The following is a 22,867-nucleotide window of genomic DNA, read 5'->3' on the forward strand; positions in this document are numbered from 1 at the left end:
AAGTAGATTTTTCAGGTATCTGTACTTTACTTGACTATTTCTTTTTCGGACGACTTTTTACTTTTACTCCCTACATTTCTACACAAATATCTGTACTTTCTACTCCTTACATTAGAAAAACAAGCTCGTTACTTTTTTAACCTCCACGTAAAAGACGTGACATGATCGGACATGACTGGAGCATCGGACTGGAGAAGGGAAGTCGACGATGCGCTTCCTGTGTTCTTCTTCTACTGTTTTGAATAGGCAGCCTGTTGGTTAGTTTGAGCTCTGCTGCCACCTAGTGACTGGAGGCTTGTTTATCGTTCAAGCATCAATAAAGACAGTAATACTGAAAGTCCACCTGACTCCACTATTTGAGAACTACTGGTCTAATGTGAAACAAACAAATTCATGTATGGTGTGGTTTCTGTTGCTATCATTAGCTTTTTGAGGATTTTTTGGAAGCTAGTTTACAACATTAGCAATGCTATGGAAACACACCTTTTGATAGTTTATAGCTAACACTAGCTAGCGGTTTAAAAACAACAACCCAATAACCCTCAATTTATTATTAAAAATTATTCAGATGTTCATGCAGGACATCTGGTCAATTCAGTCTAGATTATTCTGCTAGAACTTTTTCATTTTGCAAAATTAACGGATGAATTGTTTCATTAATGGCAAAATCATTTTTACTTTTTACTTAAGTACATTTCAAAGCCTGTACTTTCTTACTTTTACTTGAGTAAAGGAGTTGAATCAGTACTTTTACTTTTACCAGAGTATTTTTTTACACAAGTATCCGTACTTTTACTTAAGTACAGAATGTGAATACTTTTGACACCTCTGGTAAAAGCTGTGACTGCAACGTGAGAATATTATTCCTGTAAAGTGTCAAGCTGCAGGACACCAACAGTCTTTGCTGCCATCTTCTGTGACAACAGTCTTACTGCACTGTTGTCTCGACACTTGGCATCATCATTCATCACTCTTATTTGACATTTGACCAATTAAGATTTGTTTGTTTTTATCAAATATAATAATATAATATAAAAGAGTGTCAAATATTCTTTCCAATGTTTAGATAAGAACATGTTTTGGCCTCTTGAAGACAGTGGAAACCTTTTTGAGCAACATTATCATTCATTTGGAGCCCTGTTGTCAAGCTCTGGGTTTGGTCTCCTCTGGCTCCTGAGCGCTCTCTTTAGGTGCTTAATGCTCCACCAGACAGTAGATAACGGTCTGTCAGCTGTTCGGTGCTAGGCGTGTAGTGTACTGTGAGTAAAGCTATTGTTATGAGGCTAAACAATGAGCTGAAACTCGGGGCAAAGCTGCAGTGCGTGACAACAGTTTTCACTTTACCAGAATTTCACATTGGTTTCACATCATCCTTTCATATATATTTATAAAAAAATACCAACAATGGAAATTTTGCACATCCAAATAACTGCTAGCGTTGACAAAGACAGCCACTTTTGGTGTCAACCTACTACAAGGACTGACAAAAATGTACAGCAAGAATATACACATTTATTTGTACTGGAAAATCGATTTACAAATGACAAAAAGATTTTAATGACTTAAAAAATACACGATTTAATTCAACAAAAATATGAAATTTGTTAATCAATGCGACAACACAGCATGTAAAATGTAAATAAATACATAAATTCACAAATAAACTCCAGAGTTCACAATAAGCAAGTTAATTACAGTTTTATTGCGTTTCTTAAGTGTTTCAATCCTTTTATCGGCTAATTTACCACAAGAAATGATAAAGGCTCCTTGAAATATAAGGGTAAAGAAATGTGTATTCAAATAGGTAAAATGTTAAAAAATAGCTTTTATCAGCTCCACTGTGAGTACGGATGAAATCTGTGAATATTTTTACAACTATTCCCTCCACACGGTCTGTCACACAGAGATAAACAGAAAGGCTCGACAACTACCAAGCAAACAGCGTGGCATGAAGCTGCTTGTAACAATATTCCCCATTCATATAGTTCATATTGTACATTGCTAGTCAAGGGAGGGTGAAAGAGGGTTCACATTAAGGAGATGGATGTGGTGCAGGAGGTCAGGTACCCAGCCAAACTCTCCACTCCCGAATAAACCACAGGGTGCAGTCCATTCAAGCAGCCGTGCTGCTCTACGTCTCGTCCAGCGCCTGTGTCGTCGTCCTCGTACTCCGCTGCACATCCAGCGCCGGCGGCCTCCACCAACGTCTCACTGAGGGGAGGCGTGAGTTGAAGCTGGCAGCTGTTCTGCGCGTGTTGGCTAGCAGACAAAGCTGTGTGGCCAACATGTGGCTCTAACACCAGGCTGTCCTGCCTTAACTCTTCCCATAAGTTACCTGCAGAAAGAAAATGAAACATTTTTGTTTTAGACCCAAAACACAAGCTGAAAACAAGGGCAACTGGACTTGTATCCAAGTAGCTTCTTCAGTTCTAATAGCCTGTTGGAGAGTTGGGATTTAAATCGGTAGGTGCTGTCCATCAGAAACTCATGTGACTAGGGTGTGTTATCAACCAGATACTGTCCTGTAATTTCTTTCTAATTTGACAAAGATGGCTTCTTTTACGCCTCTTTCAAACCATTTGTCTTCTTTGACATTGGCGGTTAACCCCAACTCTAACCCCGATGTCAAAGGAGGCCATTGGAGTACCATTCTTTGGGGAGGGGATGTTATGGTCCTGGGTTTCCAGTTCATCCGGTGCTGTTTTTTGTTCTCTCCTTCCCTGCACTCTCTCGCTCATTAGGCTCACCAGGGCAGGCAACTGGTGGGAGCACCTGACACAGCTGTAGTTGGTTATCATCACCTCTCCATAAAAGGCTGGCTGTGGCTTCCCTCCATTTCCAGATAATTACGCATGTTATGGTTTGTGCCAGTGCTCAGGTCTCGTCTTGCGCCTTGGTGGTTATATCTTTTGCTAACATAGAATTCATCTCTTGTGTTTTTCCCTCTTTACCAGTGCCTCCCACAGGAAGCCAGATTCCTCCCCTGGCAGCCGCTATGTGTTTTCTTCTGTTTTTCCTGGAGTTTCCAGCACTGTTTGTTTGCCTTTTTGCATTTTTGTTTTTTGCTCTGGGATTTACATTCCCTGCTGAGTTTTGTGAATAAACTCAACCCCATTGACTTTAAAACAAAGTATTGAGTCTCTTGCTTTGGGGTCCGCCCTGTGGCTGGACAGAAAACAGAATCAAAACAGTTTCCTCCAAGTAGTTGGTTGTTAACAGACCCCAGTCATGTGAGTATCAAAATGTCTACAAGAAAACCCTGCAAATCCACGTGTTTCGCCTTGTTTTCTTGGATACACCATGGCATGGATGACTAAGAACCCTCACGGCAATACTTTGCAGAGCACCACTAATTATTACTCAGCAGTGTTGCGTTGCACATAATGTCACAATGAAAGTGTAAAAGGTTCATTTACTTCCTGTTGCAAATAGGTTCACTCATTATTAGCTGATATTTGTCTTTGGGTTTTGTTTTGTTTTTTTGCTCGTTTATTTTAGGAAATTGAATCTGGTCGTATCTTAGATAACCTAGGCTACAAGAACATCAGTGCATTGTGCAGAGTTCAGTCTGACTTAACTGGACTTTATTCTTGTTTTTTTTCTAACTGCAACGTGTAAAAATCAAAGCATGCAATGCACGACTGGTACAACTTATTTTCCAAAAGTCTTAAACTTTCCAGGAGTAATTTTTATTGAAGATATTTTCTGATCAGGAAAAGCAAAATGTAAATAAGTCAACTCCACTTAGCTGCTTCGATTTCAGTCTTTAATGTATACTTAGCTAGAAGTAATGGGGTGAGATAATGTGGGGATAACAAGCAGCTAAGGAGGCAGGCTTAGCTGCACCGCGTCACCACTGTAGTATGTTTTTTAAGCTTTTTATACATCACGTCTTCTCTATCTGACTCTCTTACCTTGCAGCTGCAGGTCAGTCAGACTGGGGTTGAGCGTGTCAATGTCATAACTGGCATCCCCCTCCAACAGCAAGTCCTGCAGGGTGGCATTGTAAACAGGTGGCATCCTCCCAGGCAGGGGTGAGTTCAGGCTTCCAGTGGCTGATGGGTCGCCGGCCGCAGGCTGCTGTCCACAGGGTGAGTACACAGCAAATGAGTTGTTGGGGTGAGGAGTGGCGGGGGGGAGGTAGCAGGGCTGCTGAGGTTGAATGTGGGCGTACTGAGAACGCCCCATGGGTTGGCATGCTCGTCGAAGCTGGGCTGGGGCACAAGCCGACAAGGAGGTCCTGTAGGGAGGGGCCATTCTTGATAAGGGAGCTGGGCTGGTGTAAGGTGGCAAAGATCTGAGTTTGTCGGGTCTCTCTCCGAGTAGACGATCAAGGTCTTCTGTGGAAAAGGAGCATCGGTCAAACATTTGTTCAGATTCAAATCTATAATGAATGCTTGGTAGAAACCTTTTCCCTGATATGTCCCACGTCATTCACTGAAAACGCTTGATACGTTCATTGAACCCACCTGGCCTTGCCATGCTCCTGCGAACACTGAGGGGGTCTTTGCGACGCCACTTGTGCAGCTCTTCCTGCATTTTCTCTACCTTGGCCGGATTGAGAGCCCACAGACAGCCTTTACGAGATGTGTTCCCATTTTTGTTCTCCACCTTCTCAAAGCACTTGTTCAGGGACAGGTTGTGCCGCACAGAGTTCTTCCATCCATCCGGGGCTGTCTGAACACAGAGAGCATAAGACATGTAGTGAAAGGATTAAACAAGCCTTTCTTAAGCTATGATGTCAAAAATAATGACTAAACATGAAATTATTGGGTGGGTATGTATGCACTTTGACTACTGGGTTACAAGAGGGAGTTATTTTTCATCTAATACATCAGAAAACAATGAAAAGTGTAAGATATAACCTCCCACTGATCTCTTCTAATAAGTTGTTTTGTCCAAACAGCAGTTTGAAGCCAAAGTCATTTAATCATCCTCATATTTGAGATGATGCGAGCAAAAGCGCTACGTAGAAAACAAAGTTATTTTTTGTAGGTCAAGATTTAATTTAATCCTACAATGTTTTGTTACTTTGTAAAGTGAAAGGTAGCCCAGGACAGTTACAAAACACCACAATCTACAGTCTTAGCAGCTCTCTGAGGACACTCATGTACATACTTTAAGCTAAATGCTAAGATTAGCATGCTAACACGCCTGGAAGGGCAATGCTAATCTGCTAATATTTAGCAGGTGTGATGTTGACCATGCTAGTTTAGCGTGTTAGCGTGCTAATGTTTCGTAATTGATACAAAAACCAAAGTGAAGTTGAGACACGACACAGATTTGTTTAGCATGGATTAAAGTATTGGACAGATCCACTCATTGGTGCTAGACAACGCTTAAAAAACATCTAAATTAGTTTAATCTGAACCAAAGTGATGGACCGACCAACAGGTTTACACTTGTTATTAGTTCAACAAATAAGCCAGTCAACAGGGGGAAAAAAAGTTTCAGTTTTAATTTGTTTTTACAAAATTTTAAGTTATATTAAAAGTTATTACAAGTTAATACGGATCCATCGAAAGGAATCATAAAACTCAGACCGCCCTGGAGGGCACGTAATCTTTACTACTTTGCCACCATCTGCTCTGGCAGTGAATAATATCTGCACGCCACAGCATGTGTCCACTGAACTGAACCGCAGTGAAATCATACTTTACAAAATACACAAAGTATTTAGACGTGTCTTAAAAACACCTTTTTGCTAAATTCAGCCAACCTTCCTTGGAGTACCACTTTTATCACCTGTCTCGTGTACTTTCTGGTCTGGCCCTGCAGCCTGTGTTTAATGTTACATGCAGCTGTTTGGAAAGCCGCCATCTATATGATGCCTTCCTGAATATGAATGGCAGCGAGTCTTTGAGCTCGTTCCAAACGAGAGTCTGAACTGCTCTGATTTGTAGATATTCGGAATCCTGCGGAACATCTTCAGTATTTGTGATGACCAGGGTTCAAAGGGAGGTTCAAGCCCGGAGCTGCCTCCTTTAATCAATATTAATGCACAAGGGCATAAATTTACAGCACCTTTACTACCCTATATATCTTTGGTTTTAATCATCAGGTTTGATTTCCTGACTGGTTAAATGGTTGCTGTTCATGCAGGCTGCAGGTGTAGCACACTCTGGTATTAATCATCACAGGGATCTTATGAGGATAATAAATGTCAGCTGTTACACAGAAGGGGTTTGGGTGATCTTTAACTTTTAGCATAACGCTGGACAAACCTGAAGGCGCACCTTGCATGGCTGTACACACATGCAATGTTCCACTCAGATGTGTTGAACAGATGAGTGGGGATGTTGTACTCATGAGGATCAAATGTCAGTTCAGTGTCCTGGTTGTCACTCTGGGCCAACTATTATTTTATATAATACTATTTCTGCTTTGGTCAAATCCAGCATGTGATATAAAGAGTACTGTAGTACCTTGAAGTATGGGAAGTGTTCAGTCATGAAGCTGTAGATCTCGCTGACTGGCAGACTTCCTGTTTTACTGTTCTTCAGTGCCATGAAAATCAAGATGCTGCGGTGATGAAGAAGACGTTTTACATTAGTATTTTATTTACACTTATACACTTAAGAACTCTGCGCGCCGCTGCTTTCATACTAAAGGCAGGCAAAAACATATAAATGTTACCTGTATGAGTAAATGGGCTTGGGAAAGAGGGACTGAGCGGTGCTGTCCTGGTGTGACTGAGCGGGGAGGGAATATTTTGTGTTGGTCGACTGGTCGCTATTAGGATACAGTCTAGACGAAACCTGTAGCAAACACATGCAACAAAATCACGTTTATCTTCATATGCTGTGCGGCCCATCTTCTACTGGATTCCTACGCGGTTCAACCAGCGGACTCACTGACCTGTTGCAGAGGGCTCGATGAGTTGTAGGATGGATAGTTTTGAGACAGGAAGCAGGAGGGCTCCACTGGTACAGCTGGTATCTCTGTGTAAGAACTCTGCAGATTTGAGAAAATAAAAGGAAATAGTTTAGAGAAGCCTTATTAAAAATGCATTGGTATTAGTATAATATTATAGCAACTTTAACGCTGACATCAGTTCTTCAGTGTATGTTGGATTGCAAAGCCTTAACATGGATAAAACAGAGTGTACCATAACTCCAGAAACCTGAATGCTGCCGTTGTACTGGTCCCAGGCTGTCGGTGCCTCCTCACTGTGGGAACAAGTGTTAGGGCTGCGCAGATAGGACGAAGGGCTCTGCTGGAGGCAGCCAGCTGCGGCCACTGCTCCATCGCTGAACTGCCGACGGTATGGGTGGAAGCGGTCAGAGTCAACAAGACCTCCTCTTGACCCTGACGTGGCGGCCCCATCAACGCTGTGCCTCCTGTTCACACATGCAGTCCTCAAGCTGAAGGTGTTTCTCTCCCGCTGGGTGAAGCACACGTCCATGCCCTCTTCGTCCTGATCACCGACAAAGTGATATATACATCATTAAAGGAGTAATACAGTTTACAATGACTGTTTAGAAACCATTTAGAGGTTAAATCCATTAATTCTCTTGTCTCAACTCCATATTTTTGAAATGAAGACATTATTATTCACACATTTAAGCAAAAAAACTAATGCAAGGTCTGAACAGGACCTTTGATCAGTTGTAAGTTAAAGTATTTGTCCTTTGAAAAACCCTAAACAAAAGAACATTTGTCAGTGTACATTCAGTTTAATGCAAAACCCCTTCCAAGCTCTGTACACTGTACAGAGCAGACGGCGACTCAAAGCAGAGTCAAAAACTGATTTTCTGTTTCTAGTGTTACACAGAAGACGCTGCTTTGGGTAGAAACTGAAATGCCAGAGGCAGCCCGGTACCTGTGACTCTGCCATCTGTTGGCAGGAGGTCCCGAGGGGCTCACAGGTGTGTGGGCCGACCTGAGGGGTTGATGTTTGAGACTTGATGCTGCTGGGGGGAAATGTCGGGGAGAGTGACATTCTGTACCAAACTCTGCTCCTGTGAAGAGATTTACAAAGAGATTTAGAGACAAATTCATCATCTGCAAGGGAAAAACGGCTCACACAAGCTTTGACAATCTTTTAGGTTTCCCACATTTCCAAGCTGGTCAAGATATTAAGAAATATATTAAAACAAGCCAAACCAATCGCACACTGCGGTGAACTGTCTCGGTGTAGTAAAGTCTATGTATTTGGTGCACAATAACATAAGGCAGATTTTCAAATTCAAAATAAATCTTCAAGCACACGATAGTTCAGCGTTACACTTTGATGTTCAAGCAATAGTTTGACTCTTATTTGCTTTCCTGCTATTAGTTGGGTTAATTACTCTGATTCCTCTGTCATATTTGTATGATAAATCGTGAAGCTGTATCCGGCATGTTTAACTTAGCTTAGCATAAAGAAACATTGGGAGACACTTAGCAAAGATAAGAAAATTAGCCTACCAGCACCCCTAAAGCTTAAAAATTATTACTTTATACTATTATACTTTTTATTTGGTATATATTTATTCATACTAAAAGTGTGGCATTGGAGATAGATTGGACATACTTTCTTCCAAGAACCAGGCTAGCTGTTTCCTCTAGTTTTCAGTTCTTCAGTTTTATACTAAGCTAAGCTAAGCTAAGCTAAGCCAACTGCTGACACACATGAGAGTTATATCACTGCTTCTCATCTAACTCTAAGTCTGAAAGAGAAGAAGGCAAAACTGTCAAACACCTTCCTTTAAACTGTGGAATCAAATAAGAAAGGAAAACACATGATAAGTATATTCTGTTGCCACATGACTGGAAGCAATTCTGACATGTTTTGAAAAAGTATTCTGTGCACTGATCCTCAGAGATCCTATCTTCTGAGCCCTTATTGCACTGTAAATCTGCCAGATACACAATACTGCATCCTCTGACGGCATGAGCGCAGCCGTGGGAACAGCTGAGTTCATTTTCTGTGCCACTATATAAAAACAACAAAGTCTGACACATGTTACGGGGGGTGGGTATCCGACTGAGAGCAAAGACGTGTTATCTGATCCCAGCGGGGGTGAGAGACACGTGGCCCCGGTTCCAGTAAAGGTAACCTCAGCCTCGACATAAACCAAGCTCATTAAAACTGCCAACAAACCATGGCTGCTGAGGTCACGTACAGTAAAGCCGAATAGTGCTGAGGCGCACAAAGTGGAATCAGCCTCCCTTGTGATGTGCGAGAGAGAAGTAGCAATCGTGGCTCTTTCTGTTCGCATCAAAGGAGGCTAAAGTGTCAAGGTGAAAGTTGAGAGATTGGCTTTTTTTTTTTTTTTATCACTGTGGCAACAAGTCCTCTCATCTGCTGGACAGACACGCTGCCACCAGCCAGAACGGTTGCACTTACAGTAAGACAAGTAGGAACTTCAGCAGTGGCGATAGCCTGTCTGTGTTCCCAAAATAAAATTAAAAAAATAAAGACCCGTGTTTAAATAAAACCCAGAAGGTTGCTTGACAACAATTACTGCTGTTCTTCAGAGTCCGTAAGACTCTTTGAACCATTTTCAGGAGGAATAACTTTGACACAAAAATATATTGAGTTATTTTGATGAGTGTTTCCAGTGCCACCCCTGAGTTGACAGCGTAATAACGTGTGCCCAGTTACATTCCCCTGTCAGCACTTCTAGGTGTGGTTCTTTCTGTGGCTCCAGCCAAAATATATAAGGTGTAAATCATCTGTCAACTAAGTCAAGTGTATTCATATAAGGAAATTTCCCCATACGTGGTATTAATAAACATATCTTATCTTATCTTAAAACTTATCGACAGCAGATGTTTTTTTTTATGTTCTCAGTTATCACATCATTTAAAATGACAAATGTACTGTAATTTCTTTTACATTTTCTCCAGCCTTGTAATAAATGAGGCTCATTGTTTGCTCTCGCCTGCATTAGGACGGCCGAGTTTGTCACACTTCGGAGAGGCTGAACAGTAAAAATGAACTGTACATCTCAAGGTGGCTCCATTTCTGTTTTTTTTATGACATTTTCAATAATGAAACATGGAATATTTAGTTTAAATGTGAAAAAATAAGGTTGTTATTCTTTAAATATTGCCACTTTCACAGATAATGATGAAATCAGAACATTTCTATGACTTAAACGTCCATACATATTTGACTTTAATCGCCATGTAGACAACACTATAAGCGTATTAGTGAGTCTGACCAGTACATGCAGCAGAAGACGCACGGTGTGACTGATAACACACATTTAAAGACATCTTTTAATGATATGCCCATCACATGATCATATGAACACTGAAACAGGATTTGTTTCCTGTAATCTCATGTTTACGCCGCCCACTCAGAAATCCAGTGTGCTTTCAGAGGAGAAGACTGAGAGGAAAGATACCAAATCAACGTTTTTGTGCTACTTTTACTTCACCCACTTTGTTGCCATTTATCTGACAGCTAATAAAACTGCTCAGCAGCGAGTACAGTTCAAATTAATTCAACCTCCACCAGCTACAGCGGAAAACTACTGCTTTCAGCCAGTAGACGAGGCCTGCTCTGCCAGCTTTTAAATACTTTTACCAGATTTGTCAACATCTCTAATAGTAAAATCTTTAGTGTTCTCAACCTTTGCTCAGCCTCTGGTAATTTATTTATACATCATTGGGATTACTGTTGAATGCAAAAACCTTTGTCTATTTTACGTCAGTTAATCCCTTGTAATTATTTTTTTATGCGTGTTTCTGAAGAGAATATGTGTTTTCTGATGTGAGTCTGACATCAGCATGTGAAGGTCTCTCGCCCCACCCTTCAATTGTTTTCTTCCCTGCAGCAGAAACATGATGACATCCTAACACGCTGTTTGTTAGTTTATGATTTTTGTCTCAGAGCCAATGCAAATCTCTGGCACAGATCGACTCGTCATAGTTCGGATGAGTTAAAAAACAAAAAGAAAAATGTTTGTGGTTTGGCCAACAAGAGGAGGGCAATACATGTTTGGATGCAAATACGAAATCAGCCGTGTTGCCACCTGTTGTAGGTCAGAAGTGTTGGCAGGCATTCCACAGGAAAATAAAACTTGTAACTGGTGTCAGAGATAGAAGTGATCGGCCGGGAAAAACATTCCTTTTAATCTGTGATTTAGATCCTTTTACATGCACATGTTCTCTCAACAAACCCGATGACCCCTGGAAGATGGCAAATTAAATGTGCTTCACGAATATTTTTTGCAGCGGCCGCATAAATCCTCATTGTGTCCGTAAATTCTACTTTTCATTTCCTAATTTTAAACATGCAACATTTCCTTTAAGGTACAGCTTGGAGTAGACACATGTCATCATTCAACTGTCAGGATCAGTGTCCGCGCATGATCTCTATTTCTGAGCCTGAACTAATCTCCACACAGATGTTTATGACACAGCTAACTGTCTCTGATCTCTGTTATCGGAAGACAAGAACAGGTACATGAAGGCCGAAGGATTACGTAAGGACAGGTGTATTGGCATGAGAACGCCGTCACTCAAAGTGCACTGAGTGCCTAGAAAGGGGCCAAATGTAGCAGCACGGTGCAGCAACAGACGAAAAATGTGTGTCTTAGAAAAGTGTAAACACAAGCAAAGTGCAGCAAACATAATTCACACACTGGAAAACTGTCTCACTCACCTAATAAGTGTCTTGTCTTTGTGGATTAGTAGGTCCAGTCAGATTTGCTCACTCGGTCCAGAAACCTCTGTTAACACCTAAAGTCCATTTCCCCGTGCACCTCTTTCCTCCCTCACCTTGACAGTGAAGCACTTCGATTAGATTGACTGTCTAAATGTGTATGGAAGTGGTTGATGGGTTGGTTTCAGATTTTGGCAGCTCAGGATATCATCCTCATTTTGCATGTGTGTGTGTATGGGTGTGTGTGTGTGCGAGCGTGTGTGTGTGTGGCACTCGTCCAGGCTAGCCCGGCAATAAGATATACAGAAAGAAAAACCTGCCGCAACAGGTTCCAAAAGATCTACTGGTGCAGTCACTGGCAGCTGGCAGCGCTCTCTTCCTCCTTCCATCAGTCTTCCTTTGCCTGACTGAATGGTTACTTGTCTGAATGGGACATAAGATACACTACTGATCACAGCCAGTGGCAGAGAGCGGGCGCCGTGCCCTGCTTTCTGAGCTGGCCCATGGCAAAGGGTGTCTTAAATGTGATCTAGTTTCACGTAACCCTTGAGCATTCATACAAACGCGCGCACAGGTAAACACAGCGAGGATCATGCGCGCATTTTGAAGAACACATGCGACATAACAGATGCAGTGAATGAAAACCATGGAGCACACTAGTAAACAGAAGCAGTCAGTCTGGAAATTTCAGTTTCTGGTGCTGCCAGTAATGCCATAACTAATAAAATTACCCACCAATCAGGTTGTGTTGCCGTCTGCAGGATGCAACGCCAAACAAATCTCCAAATCACCATGTAGCTCCTGTCCACATTTCAAGCTGCTGGTTTGTAGGCGTCTTTTCAAGAAAATGTGTTTTCTTGAGAAATTTAAGTGAGTTGCAGGCTGAAGCATTTATGTTGAGAGGAAAGGAGGTAGAGAAAAAAGAAAAAGTAAGAGAGTGTGTGGAGGTATGTCAATGCAGGTAGATTCTTATCCCGTCCACCCAGCGAACCAGGAACAGCAGCCTGAGCTCGTAGCTATAGCTTGAACAAACTTTGTCCTCAGTGAGAAGGCGAGGCAGAATGACAGAGAGAAACAGAGGATTAATTACAGATTGAATAAACTCTTGTGTTACAGTGCAAGGCCTCTGCAGAGCAAAGCTACTGCCGAAGGCACTTTCTGCCAAAGACGGAGTTCTTGAGGAGGGAGTAATGTGGGAACAGATTCCAGGGGGCTCTTCAGTGAAAGTCTCATTGTCTCCTGGAAAATAATTGCTCCAGTGCTCAGGTATTCTCAGTTGCAATATCATGTTTTCCAGAGCTAGAACATGCTACAGATCATTTTATCACAAGTGCCTCTATGCCGTGTAGACTACAGCCACGTCAGAGTCGCTGAGATAACGAACTTTTGCGGCACACACCTTTATGACACATCACCAAAGCAAAAAACAAAAATATGTGATGACAGCTTATTGTATCTGGGAAATGAAGGTTTATTTACTATCCTTGCGTATCTGTGCAGGTACTTTTCTTTCTACTATATGCAAATCAGCCTCCTGTCAACCAAATGGAATTTACAAAGTCTGGCTGACTGTAGTGGATTGACTACTAGGTTACAACAAGTGGCACATTCATGTGCTCAAGCGACCAGTAGTCTCATTTTTATCTACTACAGTGCGAGGCAGCTGGGGTTAAGGTACAGCTGTGTGTGCGTATTAAACTGTTTTTAGCCATGCTAGCCTCAAGCTATGTAAAAGCTCAACAACTATTAGATAGACTTCCATACATATTGACACAGACGTTCATGGTACCCCAAGGAGGATTTGTATTCTTGTAAACTTCTTATCTATCATCACCATCATCACGCAGCACATCGCATAGCTTCCTTTGTCAGTGTGAGATTTTTAGCATGCTGACATTAGCAAACCAAGACTTAAGTGCGATTTATGCCTCTGCGGGGCTAGACGGCGTAACCTACACACGTAACCTACGGCTACCTTGTGCGCTCATTTGTCTGCCTTACTCTAAAAATGCTAGTCTGCGCTGTGTCTTTTTTGTCAGTCTGGTTAATTTTTGGTTCTACTCTATGCCTGTACCTTTGAATCTCCTCAGTCAAACTTTCTTTGGTGTGGTCCGTCTTTATTGATCCAAAACAATCAATTCAAAAATTGTGGAGATGGAGAAGCAATGCTAAAGTGGAAATACGCTACAAAAAAGCGCACTAATCACAGCTCCGTCGCCGTGATGCGTAGTTACATTTCTGAGGAGGTGCACGGTGTTAGGTTCTGTGATCCATCGTGATTATTTAACCACCATGATCATGATGAACTTAAGAGGCAACTGTCAGAGATGGAAATTGAAGCCAACTATACGGCAAAAAAAATGAATTTGTCAGTCATCAATGGATCGAATGTACTTTGAGCATCAGTCGTTTTTTGGGGATTATACAGTATGTGAATGTGAATTGTGTCTGAAGTTGGTGAAAATATGCTGTTACGCACCACACCAGTTACAAATTCCACGTGAGGCGTACTGTAACTGCGAGGTCTATGTCTATGACCCCATTAAATGAGGCGACGTCTACTCTACAACTCCCTGTCACACGTTGTATATGTTTATATGTCAGTGAGTGGATAGTTTTTTCCTTCTTCTTTGTTGATTTAAATTATTTTTTAAGGATCTGATGATGTCAAGTTATCCTGTAATCCACAGTGAAAAAGCAAACATTTGAGTGTGAGAGAAGTCGCAGAAAAATCCTTGCTATAAATAAACTGTAGTCCAAAGCATAAACCGTTGATGAATCAACACATCTCTGAACAAAGGGTGTTTGGTAAAGGCATGATAATAAATAATAAAGCAGCAAATGTGACATGGGGAGTGGTGACACGCAAAATTAGTTGCCATCCAATATTGAACCACAAACATCAAAACATTAACCTTAACAAATTAAACCAGCAACTAGTTGAAAGTGTGCCTCTTCTTTGGAAGCTGTCATTGTGACAGTTGTAGTGATACGGATAAACAGATGCAGATAAATAAGTTTATCACACACCTTAATGACTCCACCAAACATCACAATCTAATTGAAGAATATGACGTGTTTTTCCTTCCTTCGTGCCCTACCCAAGAAGATTTCTTTTCATAATAGGTGAATGTTGTTATAGTCTTAACAACTACACTTAAGCAGAGGCATGTGCTGTGACAATAGCATGCTTCCAAAGTATTCTATTTAAGGATTTCCTTGTTGGAAGCTCTTGAACAAACACCTTAACCTGTCCCGTGACTGTCACCATGCGGCGTGCTTTGTTTTTATCGCCTTCAAAACTATTCTCTAAAAATGCTTTTGGTAAATCAGAAGATTCCTGCGAGGTAAAGTCAGAATGAAAGTCGAATTCCACATTTTCAGTCATCAGAAACAGTGATTTATGAGTGTCTTTTGAAAACTCAGAGGAAAACATTCAGGGTCCCCGAGGCAGCCAGCAATATCACTGAATACTTCACTTCTTTTTGGCTCAGGGTGAGGTTATATAAATTCAGTAATTACTTTTCCTGCCCCAGGGATATTTAATAATAAAATGTGCAGCTGTCTCTCCAAATGACTATTCTTGGTATGACCAATTACTAAAATAAAAAAAAAAACAGAATCCCAGATGCAAAGTACAGTCAAGTGTCATGTATTTCCAGGAGTTACGATAACTGCAGATGTATCTCAGTTGTACATGGTCACCTGTATCAGATACTAACAATCCACTTGCGCTATTCTAAAATTAAAATTTATGAAACACAAAAGAGGGGCCTGACTGATATAAAACCCATTCACGCTGTACACAGAATAAAAATTAAAAACATCATAAATGAGTTGTCTTACCTCTGGTAAAAGACATCCATCGCATTAACGTCCATTACAGTAAGAATCAATTTGGTGACCGAGTGTGCTACATTTTCCTTTTGACTGATGCCGCTGATCAGCCTTTACCAAAATCATTGTCCCTGGATTAAACAAAAAAAAAATCTGAATTCATGAGTGCTTACTCCTCTGACCTCTGTGGATGGTAGTTTCCCCATTTTAAAGATAAGTTCCATGAAATGCCTTCAATCAGTCTCCTATAATAGATTTTCCTTACCTTTAATCATTTTGCATTTCTCCCTCATTGACCCTTTGAAGGGATTTGCCTTCTGTTCTCATGGCTCTCTTTAAATCCTATATCCTATAGAGGCAATGAGATTTGAGGCCGTAATTCAATTTAGCAGGCAGAAACCACAGTGAACCTGGAGCATTTCTGTTATAAATGTGTATTTTCTTTGAAGCTGACTATTCTGTCTCATTCGTTTTTCTTAGTAACCGACTGACTCTTAATCCAGCCTATACCCTGTATATGGAAGGAAGATGGAGAGTCTCTTTGCTCAGAGAACCTTGTTACAAATGTAACCATCCAATACAGCACAATACAAAAAAGAAAACAGTGGTTAAACTTGTTAAGTAATTCCATTAGGATAGTTTAACTCTGTTTATTACAAATACAATGAGAACTCATGTTTTATACAAACAGAGGGAACCTGGCCACATTGCTTTATGCATGTAAGTTAACATTTGATCCATTATATAAAAGACATTTTAACTGTAAAAGCATGACATGATTTACTTCAACTGTCCAAATGAGCTGAATGTGGCTTAGTAAAAACAAATAAATCAACAGACTGGGGTCCAAAGTTAACAGTCATCACATCCAAGATGAAGAAGGATATAAGACTGAAAGGTGCAGCACTCAAGGACAAGTGTGTATCAGGCTGTGCTGGGTGGAGTATACAAGGATCGTTGAATAAAAATATTAAGACAGCTGCCAGCCCAGTCCTATGGAATCCAGATAAACAAGCAGATATTTTCCTGCGTTCACATTCAAGGAGTCTTGGTGACATTAGCCCAGCTTGGAAAGGTATCCAGCTGAAACATGCCTACACCCCACGTGTTAATGGCAATGTTGATGGTCAAGACTCCAGCAAAGTTCAGCATGAACCCAGCCAAGGCCTAGAACAACCACAAGAATAACACAACATAAATGAAATCATATTTGGAGCCTGATTGAAGGAAATACAATGTTTGGTAACATTTGGGATGTTTTTGTATGCGCAAATAGATAATAAAGGATATAAGGATTAATTTAAGCTGCTTATCCAAAAATTGGATGTGACCCTTTATTCAAAACACTGCAAAGTCTTACCATGTCCATGACTTTAAGGTTGCCATAGGAGAAGGCGATGGCGTTGGGTGGAGTGGCCACAGGTAGCATGAAAGCCAGAGAGGCGGCAATGGTGCAGGGAAGCATGACATACAGTGGATGTAGCTGAATGGCAGTGGCCTGAAAGAAAGAACATTCACATAAATGCCAGTTGGGCAGCTACAGTGAAAGTATTAAAGGTTTTTGGAACAACTGATACATTTTTGAATTGTAGAAATCTGTGACATCAGTCAGTGACTGGGACAGATTTGTTATGCTGTGTTTTTGACTACACAAATTGTTTCAGTTGGAATGAACGCTTCTAAGCTCAGGATGTATTTTTTTACACTTACATGTAAACGATTTCTTAATGTTATGTGAAATTAACTTGACAAACACAAAATAAATGTGACTGAAAACAATGTATATTTAACCTAGCTGTAGAGATACAGACTCTTTATTGTCTCCAGATAAGATGCGGTGAGCATAAACATAGTCCATAAAGATAAAAAGAAACACAGATAGGCCACCAAATCGCTTCTTTGTGACTACAACGTCTAAGCTCAGGATGTATTTTTTATACATGTGAATGATTTCTTAACACTATGTTAAAATTAACTTAAAAAACATGCAATAAATGTGATTTGTCACGACCGTAAAGCTTTTATACCCTTATTTCAAAGAGGATTTTGCCCATTTTCAACTGAATTAGAATTATAGTAGGAACTGTGTGTATTTTGATGTTCTCTGTGTTTTATATTCAAACCCCATTGTTCTAGTGGGACCTGCTGACTGCCTTAGTTCTCAGCTATAATCTTGAATTCAGGCTGTATGCTCTGGAAGAAATTCAAAATTCACCACTTGTTTGTACTGCGAGCTAACTACGTTTCCGACAAGGAAAATGGCATCTCTATTACAATGGTAGTGTGATGTTATGAATGAGGATGTTTTTTTACAGTGTATTTGTTAGTTGCGTATATAGCAGAAGAGAGGCCACAGAGAGAGGAAGAAGAGAGAGGCTGAGGCCGCAGCTGCATTAGCTTTGCAACAGGGTACAGCAGACAGAGACCGCCCAGATGCTAAGCTTTAAAGAGCAGTGACTAGTGGTGCATTTGCAAAAACTTTCTCCCCAGTACCAACAGAATCTTAACCATTTTTCTGTCTCTGATGCAAGCATTGAGTGACACGGTGTAGGAAAGTGTTGCCGCTCACTTTGACAGAGGTGTACTGAAGACCTTATTCAAGATATCAAAGACAAATTGAAAAAGATAACCAAGACCAACAGGACCAAAAGGAGAGATGACAGTTGAGTAAGTAATGTGTTACATAACTCCGTATTTGGCCAACAAAGTAAAAGCTATTGGCTGTTATAGGACGTTGTTACATGGTAACACTGAACAAGCTATTTTGATTCTCATTGAGGATTTTATTCCTTCAAGTGACTACACTTACCATCAATATCAGTATTTGCATTTTTTTAGATTTTTACCTGTAATTGTCTGTATGTGAGTGTAAGAGTCAGAGATTCAGCTCGTATCATGTCGTGTCTCACCATGGAGGCCAGCACTGGCAGAAAGAGTGTGGTGGTGGCGGTGTTGCTTGAACATTCGGTGAACATGGCCACCAGCAGAGTAAGCAGGATGGAGATGGCAAAAGGAGGGATGCTCTGCAGCGGTGTGAGACTTTGTCCAAGCCACACAGAAAGTCCCGATTTCTTTATTATGTGGGGGGGACAAAAAAAAACATCTAAACCATTACAAAACAGGATTATCTTCAGACAAACGTTGTCTTGTTTATTGTACAACATTACCTCACTTCCGTGGGCCAATGCAAAGCCTCCCCCGAGGAGAAGAAGGATGTGCCAGGGCATCTTTTGATGAACTATGTCCCAGCTGAGCAGCGGCGAAGGGGCTTCAGCACCAGCTCCTAACAGAATAAGCAGACAAAGAAGAAGAAAGTTGAGAATCTTTACAGCTCACTATTTATTTTAAGCCGTTATTCACGACATTGGAAAATAATCTATTTTTAGCCTAGCTGTAGAAATAACCTTTATTGTCTCCAGATAAGATGCTGTGACCATAAACGTGCTCCATAAAGATAAAAAGAGACACAGATAAGCCAAATCGTCATTTAAATGTGTTGTTGCAACCGAATTCATACTTTTAAACTAATGCTTCTTTATGGACTTTGGCACCTCAAAGTCTGCATCACACCTTTTAAAGTGTGTGTTAACCATTGTGTCACCCTTCTGTGTACAAAACACGCCACTTTTTTTTTGACGAGTAGCAAAGGCCTTGTTGCTTATAGGCAGGAGCCGGACACGCTCAACTTAAGTTACCAAGGGAGAAAAAAATAATCGTTGATACAAAAGTAGTTTGTGTAAGGAACAGCACAGCATGAACCGCTGTACAGGCTTGACCTTGAGGCTATCAGGCTACAACTCAGGAAGGAGCCGGGATAAAGTTTATTAGAAAGCTCTGAATCAGCGAAATGAGCTGTCAGAGGCAGTAAAAGTTACGGAGTGTATCTTTCACCGTTAAAGAACACAGATAGAGAAGACAGACGGGTTCATAAAACTGCACTTCTGGCTTCGTGTGATGTGTCGCAAACATAAAACGTGAAGCAACAGCGAGTGAACTCTTTCCACTGTACTGTTCTACTCCATTACATGAAAGCACCTGTTGTAAACATGAAATAATTAAGAACCTGTCAGCTGATCCACCATCTTTGCACTCACCCCAACACCTGGGCAATGTGGAGGGGATGCAGAAGAGGAGCGCTGACATTAATATGGCCACGCTGCCATCTGTGACGTACCTGGTGAGAAACCAAAAGAGTAAGAGAACTGACATATCATGTCATCAATTCAAACATCTAGCACTGGACCTGCTCTCAGATTTACTCCCAGAACGGGTCAGATTCTCTCCACCGTTCACTTTTCCACTGAGGAATCATCCAAAACTGTGCAACGAGCAGCTGCTGTACTCACTGCTTGTCTTTGTTGAAGAGCACAGTGGCCCAGCCGGGTATAAACCCAGGCTCCCTGGTGAACCACAGAAGAATCAGCAACGTGAAGACGACCAGCACGCAGACCTCAGCAAAGCTCATCCTGCCCAACTTCTTGTACTCATTTTTGATTACTTGGAAGGCCTCCCTGTCACCATCTTTGTGCGTGCCACATCCGAAGGACTGTTTAAAGCTGAGGCAACACAATGCAGATAGAGAAAACTATAAAGTCTTTCGTCTTGCTGCGGAGTATGATAACAGTCAGTGACACTTACTTAAAGCCCAAAAACATGAACTGTAGCCATAACCAGGACAGGGCGAGCATGAGCACCATGTTGGGGAATGCGAAGCCAAACCAGCTGGCAAAGTTGATGACGCCTCCGTTACCTGGGAAGAGTCTGTCGACGATAAAAACAGTAAAACTCAAACACAATGCTGGACTCTCTTGAGAAACGATTGAATATCCAACTGCCAACAAGCTGTATAAAGAAGAATTTGTATTTCACACTTACACTTACACTCAGAAGTCGAGATTATGACAAATGCCCTACACAGTCCATTGTAATCGTCCATTAGATATAATAATAGTTTTGACTCATTTTAGTGTGTTCACATTGATCTTTAAAGCCATATACTAACTGGGTGAAACTAGAGACTTGGCGATAAAAACTTGTCTAGTCCTGTAGCTTAGCCTGATGGACTTTACTCTAACTGACACAGTAGCTACAACCACTGTTGCTGCTACACACTACAATATCAGCATTGCAATCCGAGAGTAAAACAAGATCAAAATAAATGTCAAAACTTTAAGCAACGGCTAAAAACTGAATTTCATTGATTACTGAAACTGAGTCAGTCCGACACCAGGAGATGATTCTGTATCTAACAATCCTTGTATTGTGTGTTTGTTTGTACGTTCGGGTCGTACTCATCGATCTGGCCCTTCAGGATCACATTTGGTGTGGTTCCAGTGAGGGTGGCCGTTCCGCCGATGCTGGCAGCGTAACAAACACTCAGGCTCATGCCTTTCATCAGCTTTGCGTACTTCTGCTCCCTCTCCCGTCTCTTCTGCTCCACCTCCGGACTCCTGTCACAAACCTCTGGTGGGACAGAGCTGAGAGATTTAGCACTGAAGTATTGCAATAGGTTTTTCCAAAAAAAGGAAAGAAGACAGTTTTTTTTTTCTCAGTTTCTACAGAATCAGAGCAACAACTAAAAAAATGAAACAAATCACCAAATAATCAAACACACCCAAGTCGACACCGTGGTCCTGTAGTTCGAGCTCCTTGCCGTTGCTTTCTTTGGTGTCACTCATCTCAAATGCCTGGTTGTCCTGGCCATCCTTTGCATCATCCAGGCTCTGATTCCTCTTCCTCTCTTCAGCGCTGGTCTCCGTGTCACACAGCTGCTGCAGCACAGCGCTGGCGATGGGCAGCATCATGGCGGTGGAGGCCGTGTTACTGATCCACATGGACAGAAAAGCTGTGGTGCTCATAAAACCTATCATCAGGCTGGAAGCGAAACAAATAATTAGACGATCAGGTAAAATATCAAGAGATCTGAGCCATAAGTCATACAGCCACAGCCAAAAGTATGCACATTCTCAAACACAGCACAATAGCATAGATTTAATCCTGTGTAGGCCATAGGCAAGAATGTGATGCCCGAAGAGCCTGCAAGGTTTTGAAGAAAGTTTTGGAGACCGGCTACAGGAATTCGCTCCCATTCAGCAAAAGAGAAATCAAATAGAACAATAAGGCCTGATTTAAAGTCGACCCACCAGTTCATCCCGAAGATGTTGGCTTGGATTGAATTCAGGTTTGTGTAAAGGGCAGTTCATGTACACACACGTTCGTGAAACCATTTATGTAACCATCACTTCAAGCGGGATTGTGGCCAAGGATATTTCAGTACTTAAAGGTATAATAAATAGGATTTCATTCATTCATTCATCTTCTATACCCGTTTAGTCCTGTTAAGGGTCACGGGGGTCTGCTGGAGCCTATCCCAGCTGTCATCGGGCGAGAGGCAGGGGTACACCCTGGACAGGTCGCCAGTCCATCGCAGGGCCAACACAGAGACAGACAACCATTCACACTCACACGCACACCTACGGCCAATTTAGAATCACCAATTAACCTAATGAGCATGTCTTTGGATGGTGGGAGGAAGCCGGAGTACCCGGAGAGAACCCACGCAGACACAGGGAGAACATGCAAACTCCACACGGAAAGGCCAGCCGGCCCATGGATTCGAACCGGTGACCTTCTTGCTGTGAGGCAAGAAGGTCACCGGTCCCTAAATAGGATAAATTTTCTAGGCTGTAACCTTTGGGCAGTGGGTGTGTAGTAGCCCCCAGATATTCACCAGCTATCATGGATGTATAGAAAGGTGAGCTGCAAAGAGCAGAGAGGCCACAGTGGACAGGACGAAGGGAGTCTTTCCGCTGCATTCACGCAAATTCAAACAACGCTGCACCTTCTTGCTAGAAGGTGCAGCGTTGTGCGGATGTCTTTGTTATGTGTTCAGAGTGTAACCGCCACAAAACGATCAGAAATCATGATTATTTCTCCGATTAACTTTGTTCTTGCCAACTCCGCTTCATCTCGTCATTTGTGTGTTTTTTAAACGACTGCCGCTCCCTCTCGCTTGTTGTGCCAGGGGAGAATAATGCTTCTAATTATACCTTTATCATTGCGGCTGCATTGTTGTAGTGTACGGAAATAGTTTCTCACAGAGATGGCTTCACCCCTACAATGAGCAGAACCTGAAGGGCGATCCTCTTATGCAGGTTCCACTGCTCCACAGCGATGGCCACCAGCAGCCCGCCAATGAAAAGCATGTTGGAGTCTTTCAGGTACTGGATACAAACCTGGTTAAGGAAAGAAATAAAGTCTATTAAAATGTAAAATTCTGCCATCATACAGTTGACACTTGGAAATACCTCGTCCGATTCCATGATGCCCATCATAGGGAAAAGGACGACAGGCAGCAAGGCAGTCACAGCCAGAGGGATACACTCCGTACACCAGTACAGCGCCATGAGGATTATCACGTAGCCACATTTT

General features: G+C 41.7%; 2 protein-coding genes across 2 annotated transcripts; both read right to left on the reverse strand.

Annotated features, from left to right (window-relative positions):
• Window positions 1-1,527: 1,527 nt before the first annotated feature.
• On the reverse strand, window positions 1,528-11,955 carry foxn1 (forkhead box N1). Its single transcript, XM_084558173.1, has 9 exons — window positions 11,600-11,955; window positions 7,823-7,961; window positions 7,031-7,417; window positions 6,859-6,954; window positions 6,637-6,758; window positions 6,426-6,522; window positions 4,470-4,677; window positions 3,915-4,340; window positions 1,528-2,335 (listed from the first exon to the last, which is right to left on the reverse strand). The coding sequence occupies exons 2-9, from the start codon at window positions 7,940-7,942 to the stop codon at window positions 2,028-2,030; spliced, it is 1,764 nt and encodes a 587-aa protein (XP_084414299.1). The 5' UTR covers window positions 7,943-7,961; window positions 11,600-11,955; the 3' UTR covers window positions 1,528-2,027.
• A 4,268-nt stretch (window positions 11,956-16,223) lies between these two features.
• Window positions 16,224-22,857, reverse strand: LOC311498688 (solute carrier family 13 member 2-like). Its single transcript, XM_084559388.1, has 11 exons — window positions 22,744-22,857; window positions 22,535-22,671; window positions 21,051-21,310; window positions 20,728-20,899; window positions 20,075-20,197; window positions 19,783-19,992; window positions 19,531-19,610; window positions 18,604-18,719; window positions 18,346-18,507; window positions 16,797-16,934; window positions 16,224-16,603 (listed from the first exon to the last, which is right to left on the reverse strand). Exons 1-11 carry the CDS (start codon window positions 22,840-22,842, stop codon window positions 16,475-16,477), a joined length of 1,626 nt encoding a protein of 541 aa, XP_084415514.1. The 5' UTR covers window positions 22,843-22,857; the 3' UTR covers window positions 16,224-16,474.
• Between the last annotated feature and the right edge of the window lie 10 nt (window positions 22,858-22,867).

This window comes from Chelon labrosus (assembly GCF_963514085.1).
Source record: "Chelon labrosus genome assembly, chromosome: 13".
Classification (NCBI taxonomy): Eukaryota; Metazoa; Chordata; class Actinopteri; order Mugiliformes; family Mugilidae; genus Chelon; species Chelon labrosus.